At 44.8% G+C, this 15,335-nt stretch overlaps 1 protein-coding gene across 2 annotated transcripts in view; it reads right to left on the bottom strand.

Annotated features, from left to right (window-relative positions):
• The window catches only part of NTRK3 (neurotrophic receptor tyrosine kinase 3), a 373,167-nt gene that overhangs the window by 32,438 nt on the left and 325,394 nt on the right, over nucleotides 1-15,335 (bottom strand). For both annotated transcript variants that reach the window (XM_061179966.1, XM_061179967.1), the window contains exons 14-15: nucleotides 11,305-11,477; nucleotides 8,040-8,283 (exon numbers count right to left, since the gene is read on the bottom strand). In XM_061179966.1, the coding sequence (XP_061035949.1) occupies nucleotides 8,040-8,283; nucleotides 11,305-11,477 (417 nt within the window). The remainder of the gene's footprint in view (nucleotides 1-8,039; nucleotides 8,284-11,304; nucleotides 11,478-15,335) is intronic.

Here is a 15,335-nt window from a genome sequence, read left to right as displayed (position 1 = left end):
GCCTACTGACAACCACTGCCAATCAAGTTTGGGATGATGATGAACTTTTTTCCAGAGTGCACATGATCATTTACTAAGCAGACTATACTGCTGGTGATGGTGGTAATGGTGGTGGTGGCAGTGGTGATAAAATCAGCAGCACCCAAGCCAACAGTTCACAAAGCTCTTGAATATCCGTTATCTCATGTTATGCACAGGAATGAGCAGTGGCCATCGAGTTGCATATGATAAGAGAGAAAAAGGAGGGAGGACCGGGCTTTAACCAGCCTTGTCTCTATCCCCAAGGCTCTAGGGCACACGACCCTAACATCTTCCTCTAGGGTAACAAGGGGCATCACACACTTAGGAGGCCTGGAGAATGAGCTCTAGCTCTGAAGGCCTTTGTCTACCACAGAATTCATGGTTATGGTTATCAAAAGTTAGCTTCTTCTTGGAGGTACCAGGTCCGAAATGGGAAAGCTCTTCCTCTGACCAACTAGAAGTGCTTTCTTTTTCCTCCTGGGCTTCCAACAGACCAACTCCAGTGGTCTACATCAGTCCCGGAAGAGTGAGTGGCTTTGTTTTTATCTCCCTGAGCTCTCTTATGTAGGCTCTTCTCCCCTTCAATGTTAGGATCTAGCACCAAAGACCATAATAGGAAATACCTTGGCTTGTAAGTAACTTTAAATTATTTAAAATTTCTTATACAGATGGTCCCCAACTTATGATAGTTCAACTTCAGCGTAGTGTGAAAGTGATACGCATTAGGTAGAAATCATACATCGAATTTTGAATTTTGATCTTTTCCTGAGCTAGCGATAATGCAGCAGGATACTCTGTCGTGATATTGGGCAGCAGCAATGAGCCTCAGCTTCCGGTCAGCCATGAGATCACAACCCACACACTTACAACTATTCTATACCAATACAACCCTTCTATTTTTCACTTTCAGTACAGTAGTCAATAAATTACATGAGACATTCAATACTTTATTATAAAATACGCTTTGTGTTAGATGATTTTGTCCAAGTGTAGGCTAATGTAAGTGTTCTGAGCACGTTTAAGGTAGGTGAGGCTAAGCCATGATGTTCAGTAGCTTAGGTGTATTAAATGCCTCTTTGACTTAGGATATTTTCAACTTACAATGGGTTTATCAGGAAGTAACTCCATCATAAGTCAAGGAAGATCTGTATATAATTTCTACCTTATTCATTTACATAGAATAATAACTACCATCTATTGAGTGCCTAATAGGTACCAGGCAATTTGCATACATTATCTTATTTAACCCACACAAAAGAAGAAATTGTTCTCATTTTTTTTTTTTTTTCAGATGAGGATCTAAGGCTTAGAGAAGTTAAGAAAATTTCCTAAGGTCACATAGCTCATAAGCAGAAGCTCAGGATTCAAAGGAATATCTACCTGCTGGACTCCAAAATTAGTGGGTACTTTGCCCATTTTCTCTTGGGTTCTCCCCATCCCCACCTCAGCTTTGTCCTGTGGGATTGGCTAAACTTAAAAAATAAACAACCGGGAGTAAAAACTGTGTTTAAAATTCTGAATATCAAATGCTATGTTGACCCAGTCCTCCTTCTCCTCCTCCTGTTTAGACTCAGATCACAAAGTCCTGGGCTTTGAGGATTAGGAGAGAAATACAATCCCCTACTAGGAGGAAGTCAAGGGAACATACTGTTCTCTTTACATGCAAATATCTTAATTACAGCTGGTAGAGAAGATATTTGTATGGAAATTTATGTATCTTTATAGGTTATATATTCAGTTTGCCATTAAAAAAAAAAAAAGCCCTTTATACTTGAGGACCCCAAACCGGGTCTGTTATAATACTCGCCACTGTCAAGTTATAAAGAGGCTGCTATCCCCACCGTCCACAGGAGCAGAGAAGGATAAAGTGAATCAACACCCTGCTGCCTTCTCCTCTCCTTTCTTGAGGTTGGGTTCCAGTATAAACATGCCTCAAGTTCTTGAAACTTTCTGATGAGGATTCTCTCTGTCCTTATTTTTCCGCAATATCTGTCCCCACGGAGATCAGGCTGACTATGATAGCATCTATTCCATGCCTGCACCACTGTCACTGACAAAAGGAAACAACTAGATTTCAATATTACAGGGAAGTGAAACCAAATTTAGGAGACCCCTGGAAACTGCTCTCAGAAAGAGGATATTATTTTTTTGGCATGTCAAGGGAGGGAGGTATTTATATCCCATTGATTCCCCTCCAGCAAATAAAACACAACCAATTACCTATTTTGGTCTCACTGAGCATCTTCTTCATGTTTTCCTGAGTGTTATAATGTCTGTTTTATAATATAAACTGTGTTTATCTCCTCTAAGGATATAGGACAATATAGACTTATTTTGCGGCAGGTAAATTTCTGGCTAGACATAACTGAGAACTTCCCACTTCTAAAGGGTGTTATGAATTAGAAAGAAAAATATAGATAAATCTCTCACTAATGATAGCTTCCCTTTGCCACAGCTGGAAGGAATAAGGGGGAGCCAGTGGAATCCCGGGAGATGCACCGGAATAGAGCAAGCAAACCATCTGTCGGGAATGATTTTGAAGCTGTTCTGCCTGGGGCCACAGGGGTGAAATAGATGACATTTAAGGCTCCTTCCAGCTTCATGTTTCTTTAAAATTGAATGATTTGGCATTTGTTCGTCTGTTTTTAACACTCTAGGGATGCAGAATGGACTCGGTGGCCTAAAAGATGCATTTGTAAAAAATCCATCCCGACCCTCCGTTTCACTGTTATTCTTTTTTCAAGGTTACAATACAAAACGGATAGAGGCTCTGAGTTCCCAGCCCCACTAATTCCGATGGCTTCTCTTCCACACTCCACTGCGAACCCCACAGCAAACAGCCTTATTGTCTCTTCCCTGGACCATTGCCATGGCTTTAGTGGCCTCGGGTCCCAGCCGTCTCTCCTACACGCCACTGCCTGATGACTGGTCCTCACAGAGCCTCATTTACACTAAAACAGATGACAAACTTCCCATGACTGTCCTTCAGCTACCCACGTCAGAACGGTTGGCCTTTCAAGAGCCGCCATAGTGGTCCCATCCTTCCTTTACAAACATCCTTCCATGCATCTTTCATGTATCCTCAGGTTTGGCTGGTTGAGTGACACACTGTTCCAGGTCACTCTCCTGGTTTGCCTATTTCAAAGCTATCTTTATTCCTCCTAAAATTCAACCCACTGACTGCCTCAAGACCCAAATCATCCCTCTAATTAGATGGGCTTTTGAAATTGGTAACCCTATTGTGTTACGGTGGAATTACAAATTTTCATCCTGTTTTATATTCCCTATGAAAATTTCATTTCCTTGGGAATACAGATCGCATTCTCTTCATCCTTGCACATAGTCAGGGAATTGTATTGAATCCTGTCCCCAGCACATGGACCTTCTCAATGGCTAGGGGATTTGGCACAAGGGGAAATAAACCAGCATGGACAAGTTTAGCAAATGTACAAAGTGGATCACTCATCCTAAGGCTGTATAAAGGCTCTAACACTGACTTGTTGCTGGAGAATCTCAAGGTCTTGAACACATCACCAACCCTCTCCAAGGCTTAACTATAAAACGGAGGCCAATAATATCTGACCTGGAAGATTTCAGAAGACCCTCCTCCTTCCCCAGTAGAGCGCTAAGAGGCTGGTGAGAAAGCGCAAAGCCCCACAATCAGCATGTGTAAAATGAGCATGTCTCCTTCAGCTGGTTTTGGTGTGAGGGCTTACATGATCAAGCAGGGAGCCCCAGGAGACAGGAGAATCAGATGGGATTCAAGAGCAGAGTTATTCATCCACTGATTCTCTGCTGCTACCATTCTGGTTGTCACCTCTGTCACTATTAGGTGTAGCTGGAACACATAAGATCTGCCCTAGATCTTAACTGGGGAGCCTATTGAAGGGATCCCGATGCTTGGCCCTGCAGGGCATGGAAGCCCCTCCACAAAAGTGATGCGTATTCAGGCTCCTCTTGGTCTGGCCTAATCCACTTCCTGCCTAACTCTGAATTCCCATTCTGACTTCATTCATTCTTTCATGCATTTGTTCATATTTTTATTGGGTGTCTGCCAAGTTCTAGGTCCTGTGCCGGGCACGGAGGACGGCAGAGTGAAGAGGAAGATGCACTCCTGGCCCTCTGGATCAGTAAGATCAGAGCACCAATCTCTTCCACCCCCATTCTTCCTGTATCAGCATACCACCTCCCCTCCAAATCAAAACATCTGAAAACATTTCTATTGTGGAATCCCAACCTCCTCTTCTTCAGGACTTTCTTTAATTCCAGATTTGAGCCCCAAACTCTTAGTGTTGTCTGATATTCTGAGAAAGACATAATGGTACCAAAACCCCACCCTTGTCAAAGCCAGGTTAAAGGCAGTCTCAGAAGCATATGAGTCAGTGACCCATACAAGGAAAAGGGATCTGTCATGGGGCATAGTCTTAAGAAGCGAGAACAAATCGCTCTGGCACTCACTCTGGTGCAGAGATGTTTGTTTTCTCTCTGTAAATATGTAACAGGAAATTAGGCAGTTCACCTTTGTACATCATTTTCATATCACCTGTGCATGAGTCAGATGGCACCTCTTTGTTTTAAAAAATTACAAAGGAAAGAATAGAAGGAGGAGTTTATCTCCACCTCCCCCTCTGCCCTCCTATACACACCCTGGAATCTACACTGGGCAGATGAGCACGCGCGCACACACACACACACACACACACAAGCCTGAATTATCTGCATTTAGCTGTGTTAGGTACCAGAAATCAGCAAACTCCTAGGCCCAACAGATTTCAGTAACGTATGGTAGCCGAGAGGTGCAAACCTGTAAACCTGTCCTGGGTGTCAGCTTGCAGAGAGAATCCTTCAGCGTTCTTGCTATCTAATAAATCACTGCATTCCCCCAGTCTCAGCCGGTGTACCAAACAAAAAAAATCTTTCATAAATCACCTGAACATGGACTTAGCTCTAAGATTCATGAGCAAGACCATATAAACACAGACCAGAAGAACAGGCAAGTACTGATGACCCAGTATTTCTATTTAAGTTGAAACCTTGGGAAGGAAATTTTCCAGAGGTGGTCAACATAAAGACGCTGCTCCTTTGGGGCAGCTACACGATCCCAGTTTATTTTCCAGTGGTCAGGAGGTCCTTCTCTCTGACCCAAGAATTACATGTGGAAATAAGATTATCCCTGAGGTTCTCCTGCCTTGGGTGTGAAGGGGACTAAGGAAAATAAACAATAGTTTATCCAGTAAGTAGTGTATTCCAGGCTCTTTACACAGATCAACTTGCTTAACATCAAAAATAACCTGATTGAGAGACCATGTTTGTCCTCATTTGAAAAAAGGGGAAATTAAATAGAGGTTTCAGGAAAGCACATTGAGGTCTCACGGCTGTTAATGGCAGTGTTAGGATGTGAACATAGGTAACATTGGGCCCAAATACAGAACTCCCTTGTCACCTCGATGTCTTCCAATACAGATAATAAGACTTCACAGTTTATTACTGATATGACCTCAGGCAAGTCTACTTCTGCCTTTTGTTTTACAGAAGGTGAGGGAGGGGGAGGGGCTGTGTACACATGAGGACCTTGTAAGCACCTGTACTGAACATGAAGATATGACACAAGCTGCTCTTTGAATATGCAGAGTATAAATAATATCTACCCACCATGAGTGGATATGCAGTTCCCTGATGGTGCATTGTGTTTTTACTGCAATAGCTATCCGTTTTTGTTTGTTTTTTTTTTAAAGTTTTTGGCTGCACCCCATGGCATGTGGGATCTTAGTTCCCCGACCAGGGATCGAACCCACGCTTCCTGCTTTGGAAGGCAGAGTCTTAACCACTGGACTGCCGGGGAAGTCCCAGCTATCCTTTTTTTATTTTATACTTCCTTGGGACCCAAGACACACATTTTCAAGCCAGCTGGCCTCTGCTTATACCTGGCTTAGAACTCATGAAAAGGGAACTGTGGATACCTGGTATGTGAACATTTTCCCACCTCACTCTCCCTTCCTTGAATTCCAATCTGCCCTGGAGCCCACAGAAATGAGATGGATTTACTCCTTGTAGCTCTCCCAGGTACAAAGAGCAACGGTTCACAACTGCTCAAGTCAGGGCACAGCAGGATCGTTTGGAGATGTAATCTTTCTTTTCTTCTCTCTTTTAAATCAAAATCAAGAAATATTAACTGCACTCCTTGAAGCAAGCTTAAAGTTGAGCTTGCACACATTCTGGTCAGATATTGTTTCCCAACACCCTGGTAAAGCCAGTGGAGACCAGATTGGTATAATCAAACATCTGCCTCACACAGAAAAACAATGATCCGTCCCTTGCTTTTATCAACACCAGCATAAATCTGAGCTCAGCGAGACAGGCCAGCAAACCCCATTACACAGAGCGCAGCAGCAATTAAACGGTGCCAGCTCCAGCTAGACTCAAGAAATCTATGACCCATGGGCCCTTAGTAACCACACCGATGCCTCTCTTGGAAATGACTGAAAAAAAATTGGTCTAGATGCGAAAGAAAGACTCCACTTTGGTATTTCCTGGCAGGTCTGCCCTGCCCATCAGTCTGTGCCTACTGCTACATCATGCTCCTTTTTCCATATCTAGGGATGTTGGACTGGGCAGGTAGCTAGAGAAACTGCCCAGTTTTCTGCAGACTTTCTACCTTAGCTACTGTTTGGTCTACTTTGCTTCATATTCTCATGATGGTCTATCATCTGCCATCTTTTGGTTGTACCATGAACTCGTCCATTTTTAGCCACAAAAGGAAATTCTCAAATATTCCATTTTTCTCCAGGTTATGGCTAAAATAAAGTGTCTTGAGTGATCTCTTATAACGTCTGGGCAATGTTGTTTAGGCAAAGCCATCAAGAGCATCCAGACAGAATTGATTTACAGATGCCAACCCCAAACCCCCAGCCTCCTGACCCACCGTGCTCAGGCCAAAAAGACATATATCTAGGTCCTTTGATTCACAATATGATCATTCATTCTGTACAAAGATGAGGGAAATGGCTGCCATGCCTCTCAACCTCCAAAACATTGCCCCACCCTCTCCTTCTACACCATCCAAACTCCTTACCCATTCAAAGACCCAAAGTAAATCTTCCATATATTTCAGGCATCTGCCTCCCAATCAACTTGCAGAAGTTATCCTATCTTTGTATACAGGTTGCACCCATATTTCTCCTTTTGGGAATAAATGCCACTCATGCCCACCCGTCCTTTCCCTGGCAATAATAACATTGTCAGAACCACTCCCTGATCCATGGGAAGATGATTCTGAAATATAAAGGGGAGCAAAATAAGACACCTATTAATATAAAGTAGACACCTTTTTAGAGGTAAAATTGAACGTGTTATCTCCTCTCACAATCAAAAAGCTTTTCCTAAGGCCCACCTGTACCTCTCCCCAAAGTTGGCAATGAGAACCTGCTTCCTTCCCTCATCCTTCCTACGCCATTGGGATAATTCTGCTCAGCAATACGTTAACCATTTTTGCTACTTTATGTTGGGTTCTGACTTCTTATCAAGATCTACCTTTGAAAACAAGCCTATAAGCTCACCAGATAATGTTAAAGAATAAAATGTGTCATGGGTGAGGCTGGATAGGGAACTGAGTTGAAAGATGTTAAAGTGTAGCACCAAGTTGAGCTTGTCCATGTGTGCATTTGGATATATATATGTGTGTGTCTGTGTGTGTGTGTGTGTGTGTGTGTGTGTGTGTGTATCTGTTTGCATGAAGAATGAGTATTGATGGAAGTAAGAACACAGTGCATATGTCATTGCCATGTAAGGATACAGTCAAGTATCCCTATCCAGGTGGAAGGGAGGAGTGAGCTATCCAGAGAATAATTGACAGGTATGTTGAGATGCAGGAGTGGCCAAAGGATACGCATCAAGTGTATATCTGGGCACAGATGTGTATATGTGCGCTCCGGAGTAACAGGGTTAATGGACAATGACAAAGACATGTGAGAAGGCACTAGCTCTGGCACAGATTGCTGCATCTGGAGAAGCCACCTCACCCTGTAGTAATCGGTGCTGTAGACATCTCTGGACATGCCGAAGTCTCCGATCTTCACCAGAAGGTTGGCTCCAACCAGGCAGTTCCTGGTGGCCAGGTCCCGGTGCACGAAATGCTGGGAGGCCAGGTACACCATGCCAGAGGCAATCTGACTGGCAATGTGGAGCATTTGGGAGAGCCCCAGCTCTCCTTTTGCCTGGCGTGGCTGCCCATCCACAAGGATCATTGCATCTGGCCCATGGGCCCTGTGGGGGGTTAGGGGGAGAAGAGAGGGGGCAGAGAGAATTAAGGAGATCAAGGGAAAATGTCTTCTTGAGTTCCTGTTCTCTGGAATGCACCACAGAAATGAATGAAATCTCTTCTCAGTCTACTTATGGACTATTTCTATCTACCCAAAATTATATTCTGTGCATGTGGATATGGTCAAACTCTACAACCAGATTCCCAACTAAGACGACAGCAGACATGCTTTAACGAATCAGGGAATGAACCTACTCTTTTGAATATGTTATGGTTATCCAGGGGCTTCCCAGGTTCTTGATGTCTACTACAGAATAATTAATAAAACAATTAACTCTTACACAGCCCTTACTATGTTCCACTCACTGCTCTAAGTATCTTAAATATTATATAGTAATTCACTCAATCTTCCCACCCCAATTTTGAAGATAAGGAAACTGAGGCACGAAATGATCAGATCACTTGGTCAAAGTCACAGAGGTCCCACAGTGGCCACTTGGGTGACATGTGGCTCTGGAAGAGAGTTTTAAACTTTAAGCTTCCAGAGGGCTTGTTAAATACAATTCCTGGGCCCCTACGATTCTGATTGGCTAGGCAGAGTTCATTCATTTGCATTTCCCAGTGCTGATGCTTCCAGGGCTGATACAGTCCATCTTTTGGGCAGCAAAAGTCTACCTCCTAACCTCTCCACCACACTGTCTAGGATTGGGTAACTTCTGTTAATGGCAAGATGGGATGAAGAGACCCTGTGACCCTGAGGCAGAGACCTGGGGAGCCACAGCACCTGCTCCATCCCAAATCATGGCCCAGATTTGTTATCCTAACACCTTGCTCTGTCATATCAGTCACTTTTAGTGTTCACTCTTTTCTGTAGAAAGCCCAGTCAGCTGTAACCACACCCAGGGCCCTTATTTATGAAGTTGTGAGCCAAGGAGCCCTGGTGTACAATAAGACCTCAGCCTGTTTTACTGCTTCTCCAGTTTCCACTAAAAGGTACCATTAAATATAACACGTTCATTTTATCATCTCCTGTGGGCTCTGCCTACCTCATGCCTCCAAAGGAGAACTACTACATCAGCTCACAAGGAAGAGGGCTCAGCAGACAAGCCACATTCCCACTTGCCAGGAGAGTATACTGCAGCCTACCCCTAAAACGCACCAACTGGGGGATGCAAGAGCGGGAAGGGCCTTCTGGTCTCTTTTTCTTTTTCTTCCTGTTCCCTTAGAGCAGGCATGACAGTGGTACGGAGTGGCTCTCAGGACCTCTCTTTAGCCTTGCTGGTGGCACTTGGGGCTGAAGGCACCACTGAATCTATGGGGAGGGCTTGATGGAAAATGGACCATGTCCCTCTGACCTCAGGGAAATGGAAGCACAGGAAGAGGAAGATCCCGAGTCTTGAGAAAGGATGCTGCCCATATTAGAAACTACCATGGTTCACAGTTCTGATAAAATAATAATTGTAATACTTTTAATTGTAGCTACCATTGGCTGAACACCTAGCTACATGGGAAACTTGTCCAGGCCTTATACAAATATAGTCTTTGAATACTCATAACAACAAACACGTGAAGCAGTTATGAATAGTTTCATTTTCCAGGAGAGAGAATGAAGGGTTAATAACTTGCTCCAGGTTACATCACTAAGACATAGTCAGAATATGAACCCAAGTCTGTCTTATGCTAAGGACTCAATTCTTCAGGAAAGGAGTACATTTCACTGTGAAACCAAGTTCAGGAAGTTTAGAAAAGCCTACAGATACTTTCCAATTCCTCTAGGGCCAATTTTGGAAACCTGCTACCAACCCTGCTTTCCATTCCCTCCTCAAAACCCCACAGCACTCAATTGAATGTCCCACTTCAAGGAGATGCTCATCAAGTTTTGGGGAGTGTGCTAGAGTTTACCATAACCCACATTTGAGCTCTGGAAATCTCATTCTCAGTAGTGGAACCACACCCTAAAAGCGTCCAGGGCCCGAGTGTTCAATGTGCTTCCTGGGACCCTGGATTCCACAGACCCTCATACATGCCTGCTTCTTCCACATCTGGGCACTACTTGGAGGTAACAGGTATGAGAGGCAGAGAAGTGCTAACAACTCGGCTCTATCAGTGAGATGCTAACTTCTCTACATTTCACATCTCCCCAAACCCCACTGTAACTCCATCCAGAACTTCTGCTTGGGGTCTCAGTCTCTTAAAAGTTCCATCAGGAGCCCCTCAAAATCCAGATGATCTTGCTCCAGGCTTGTGGAAATGCTTCTTTACAAAAAATCCAATCCTTCTATAACAGTGCTAGCCAACAGGACTTTCTATTAATGGAAATGTTCTATACCACACTGCCCAATATGGTAGCCACTAGCCACATGTGGCTATTGAGTACTTGAAGTGTGGCTAGTGAGACAGAGGAATTTTTAAATTTTATTTAAATTTAGTTATTGTAAATTTAAATTTAAATAGCCATATATGGTTACTATACTGGATAGCCCAGTTCTAAATTTATCTGGGGGAAAATCTGCCCTTGGATTCAACCATCTCTGTCTCCCAGTGAGTTTGTAACCTTGTACCTTCTTATTCATCATCCAAAGATCTCTGACAAAAAGGTTTTCAGGAGGTGTGGAAGGTGCTAGCCTCCCTTTCTAGTGAGAACATAAGGCGCAGAGTCAGAAAGCTATTCACAGCATCAGGGGAAGGGCTGGTCCTAGAGTCTTACAGTTGGAAGTTACAGGCTGGCAGGTCCTCTGATCTCCCTCCTTGGACCCATTTCAGACCCTGCCCTTCTTCTTAGTCTACCTTAGAATCAGGAAGAAGAGTACAGGTTACTTTTCATAGCATCCTCAACTTCCCCCCCTAGAAATCAGGGGCTAAGGCCTATATCCAAATGCTCAGGAGGTAATGTAGAAGAATGAAAGGTTGTTTTCATTTCTAATCTCCAGACTGAAGTGTTCAGAGGAGCGATAGGACTTCTGGCTCCAGAGAGAACCCCAGGGGTTCGGTGGGGGTTAGGGGCGGGGACGGCCATCCTCGCATACCTGAGGAACTTGTTCAGATCTCCGTGCTTCATGTATTCAAAGACCATGATGAGGGGGTCCCCGTCGCCACACACCCCATAGAACTTGACAATGTGCTCGTGCTGCAGGTTGGTGAGCAGTTCAGCTTCCCTCTGGAAATCCTTCCTGGCCGCCAGGGTGGGATCCTTCAGGGCCTGGAAACAACACGGGACACTGGTTTTTAGCAGCTAGAGGGCAGGGGTTTGTCTGTTCCCCTCCTGGGAAGAAAGCTGGTGCCCATAATAAAGACAATGCTGATTCCCAACAAGTAAGATCCTAATCGGCCTTTAAAGACCATGAGGCTAAATCACAATACCCAGACCCGACTCCTGCTTCCTTCAGCATTTTGAACCTCGTAGAAACAGAAACCAACTTTTTGACACCCACGTCCCATCCCATCCGCCAGCCAGTTATTTCAAACTTTGTTCATCTCAGAGCCCTAGGCTTCCTCAGAGATCAGTGTGAATGGCAGAGGGAGGGAGCTGGGAGGTGGAAGGCCTGACAAAGGCCCGTGCCCCCAGGATTTCCCCAAAGAAATGGTCTCACAGCTAAAATAAACAGTGGGGGAACCACTGCCCCAATTGCTTTATCTTTGTAAATTAGCCTATGCTCACAGCCCATCTGAAATCAGGCTGACAATGTAATTAAGTTTCCTTGCTCTTTGTATTTCTTGATTTTAGATTATGAAAAAGTGTATATTTGCAGAGAAACATGAATATTTTGGCTTCTAGAAGGCACCTGTGTCCTCCTTTAGGGGGCTGAAGGAAGTATTGGGGTGTAACTGGGACTACAGCTGTGGGAACAGCAGTTACTGGGCAGAAGGTTTAGGACCCACCCAGGACCAGGACCTGGTAAAGTATCACAAAGTCCCAGGGTAGGATGGGATGGTGGGCATCTGGTGGCCACAGAAATGTCACAACTTGGTCCCTGTGGGAGTGGGAGACCCGGTGTGAGGGAGAAGCACCAGACCAAGCCACTTGCCCTGGGACCCAGGAAGATAAATGGAAGAGCAATGGTTAAAAGGGGTGTCAGTGAAGGTGGACTTTGTAGAGCAGAAGGGGAGGGTGAGACCAGACCACCTGCAAGGGTCCTTGAACAGGACCTTGAATAGAGCCCAGCAATGACCAACGCAGCCATGTTGGTCATGGTGAATGATGAACTGTGAAGGGGAGGGTCATTTCTACAGGAGGAGCAGCCTGGATAGTTGAGCTCACATATGTCTTCAGCCTTCCCCATCCTCCTCATGAGGTCAGAAGGCAAATGGAGCCAAACATCCACTTGCTTCAAATGACACAGTTTAGTAACCTCAAAAGACAAGACACGAGGCAATGACGGAATCGGTGTGAAGTTTACACATCACGTTCAGGGTAGTGAAAATCTAGACACGATTGGTTTGCATTCCCTCTGCCAAGTATCCGGCCTTTTCTGGTTATTTAGGCAGACTAAGCACCCCTGTAAATTATGCTACTCTTGAGAAGCCTCCCTAGCCAGAGATCTTCCTCTTGCCACTGCAATCCCCATTAGCTGAAATCCACGGGGCTGCCTTGGCTTACAGCGCTGCAGGAATGTGAATGTGCAAAAATTGTGTCTAGGGGGCCCATCAACCTCCATCAGTCATTAGCATACATTAGAGATGGTGGACTCATAGCTTTAAAAGGGCCCTAGATATCATGTTTCCTCCTGCTCATTTCTGGTGTTGGAAAAACTGAGGCTCAGCCCTGTCTGGGGATCAGGACACATTCACACAACTTAAATGACAGAAGCTAGAGTTTAATTATACCACAGTAATCCCTTGGTGCTGGGCTTCTTGGTGCCACCAAGTTCAATGGCAGTGCCTCTAGAGCCATGGTGTCTCAGCCAGCGATCAAGGCCCACTCCAACTTCAACAAGCACCACCTTTCATTCTTTTCAAAATTTGGAGGTTTCACCAAAAAAGTGTTGGATTAAATGATTCTCCTCTTGACCAAAATGTTGGAAGCTGTCTAATACAGTTTTCCCATCTTACAGGTGAGAAACCTGAGGTCCAGAACAGGGAAATGATTTGCCAAAGATCATGTAAGAAGTAATAGCTTGACTGTGGAGCCCAGGATACATTCCGGTCCAGCATACCTGCTTGAATTAATTTATCAGATGAATTAGTCACTGGTCAGGTCCTCAGGGGAATGGTGGGCAAGGAAGTTAAAAGATGTGAAAGGGCAGAGGAGAGGGTCAGGAAAGGTGAGGAGTGTGGGCAGTCAGCAGAATGGCTGGGCCCAGCAAGGATACCAGGCCTAGAGGGCAGGCCAAGGCCAGAAGGAAAGTGGGAGGGCCACTGGTCCATTACTGATTTTTACCAGCTCTGATCTTATGTGCTTTCTGCTTCATCTCAGGCTGCCTTCTCAGAAAATCTACCTGATAATAAAGGTATAGGCTGCCGTGTGTCCACATACAACCAGAACAAAGATGTCTGCAAAGCCTTCTTTCTATGGGTGGAAGAAGGCAGAGACTCACGGTGAGAGGGAGCCTCTCTCGGTGACCCAGCTCCTGAGCTTCATGGGCTGGGGCATGGGTATAGGATGACTGCCAGTGATTTATTTGTTTTCATGAAGAATAAAAAGGAAAGAAAGAAAAAAAAAAGGAACCCAGCATGGGTGGGATGAGAATACAGAGATTTATGTGAACACTGGATTTATGAGAGGGAAAAGTAGATCAAATTTGGGGCCAGCCGAATGGCCTCTCTCCATCTCTGTAAATCATTCTCTTGCACAGTCCGGCTGCCAGTGGCAGCCGTTGGATATTTCCATCCTCAGCTCTCGAGCGGTCCCAGCCATCATTCCCAGGGCTGGCCCCCTGCTCTGCAGAGCAGAGAGGAGTCCCTCATTTGGGAGATGGGGCACAAAGCAACTGCTGTCTCTTTTGGTCTTTCCACACCCCTTCTCCTGCCCATTCTCTCTCTACCTTTATGATGGGCTTTCCAGCTCTTGGGTTAAACCTGAAGTTCCTATGTAATTGGCAAGGGGTCTATTGTGGCAACTGGGGTCCAGAGCTGCAAGTGGCCCAGGTCCCCAGGGATCGATGCAATTGGGACAGAGATGCCAGGAAAAGAATCTTGAGAAGGAAAATCAGCCCAGAGACTCTCGTGCACCTCTCAGCGGAGTCCATGCTCAACCTCTTCGGAGCCGGGAAACTTCAAAATGGGTCACCAGCCAGTGGCATGGGATGGAGTGGGTGCTCCTCACCGCTGCCAACTGTTGGTGCAGGAGGACAGGGCTTGCCAAGGAGTCTCTGAAGCCAGGGAGGTTGTGTCCAGGTCCTTCCAGTGGTATCCATAGACCAAAGAGGAGATCTGGAATTTTCCCTTCTCATCTCCTTCTTTTTCCCCCAAAGTCTGAAGACATTGCCCTTTCTAGTCTCCCCTTTATGTACATCAGGTCTCATGTCCACTCACAACCCTGGGTTTCAGTGGGGCTGTTTAGTCGGATGGGGGAGAAGCAGTCTAGATGGCAAGAACACTCAAATTTCTCAACAGCTGCCATCTCCTTCAGAGTCACTTCACATCATCATTTCCAGTCTAGGGGTTTTGCTGCTTTCCATTTTCCTTTTCTTTTATTGGGGCAGAGATATTTCAACGGATGTTCAGCTTCAGATTTTACTAATATACTAAAACCCATTTTAGTACATGTGCAGAGATACACACATCCATAAACACTAGAGCTTAGTTTTACTTACTTTTTGAATTTTAAGTAAGTGGAATCATACGTATAGTGCTATATATATATAAAATATATGTATATTTCTATATCTGTCTTTTTTCATTCAACACTGTGTTTTTGAGATTTTTCCAAGTTGTTGCATGCAGCTGTAGTTCATTCATTTTCCTTGTTGAAAAGTTTCTCACTGAATGAACATACCACATTTATTTATCCAAGCTGCTACTGATGGACACTGGGGTTGTTTGCAGCTTTTGGCTGTTATAAAGAATGCTTATGAACATTCTTAAACACATCTCTTCGTGGAAAGATAGATAGAGATAG

Source organism: Eubalaena glacialis, chromosome 2 (genome assembly GCF_028564815.1).
Source record: "Eubalaena glacialis isolate mEubGla1 chromosome 2, mEubGla1.1.hap2.+ XY, whole genome shotgun sequence".
Lineage (NCBI taxonomy): Eukaryota > Metazoa > Chordata > Mammalia > Artiodactyla > Balaenidae > Eubalaena > Eubalaena glacialis.
The sequence above is the reverse complement of the archived record's forward strand: the minus strand, read 5'-3'. Positions and strand labels throughout refer to the sequence as shown.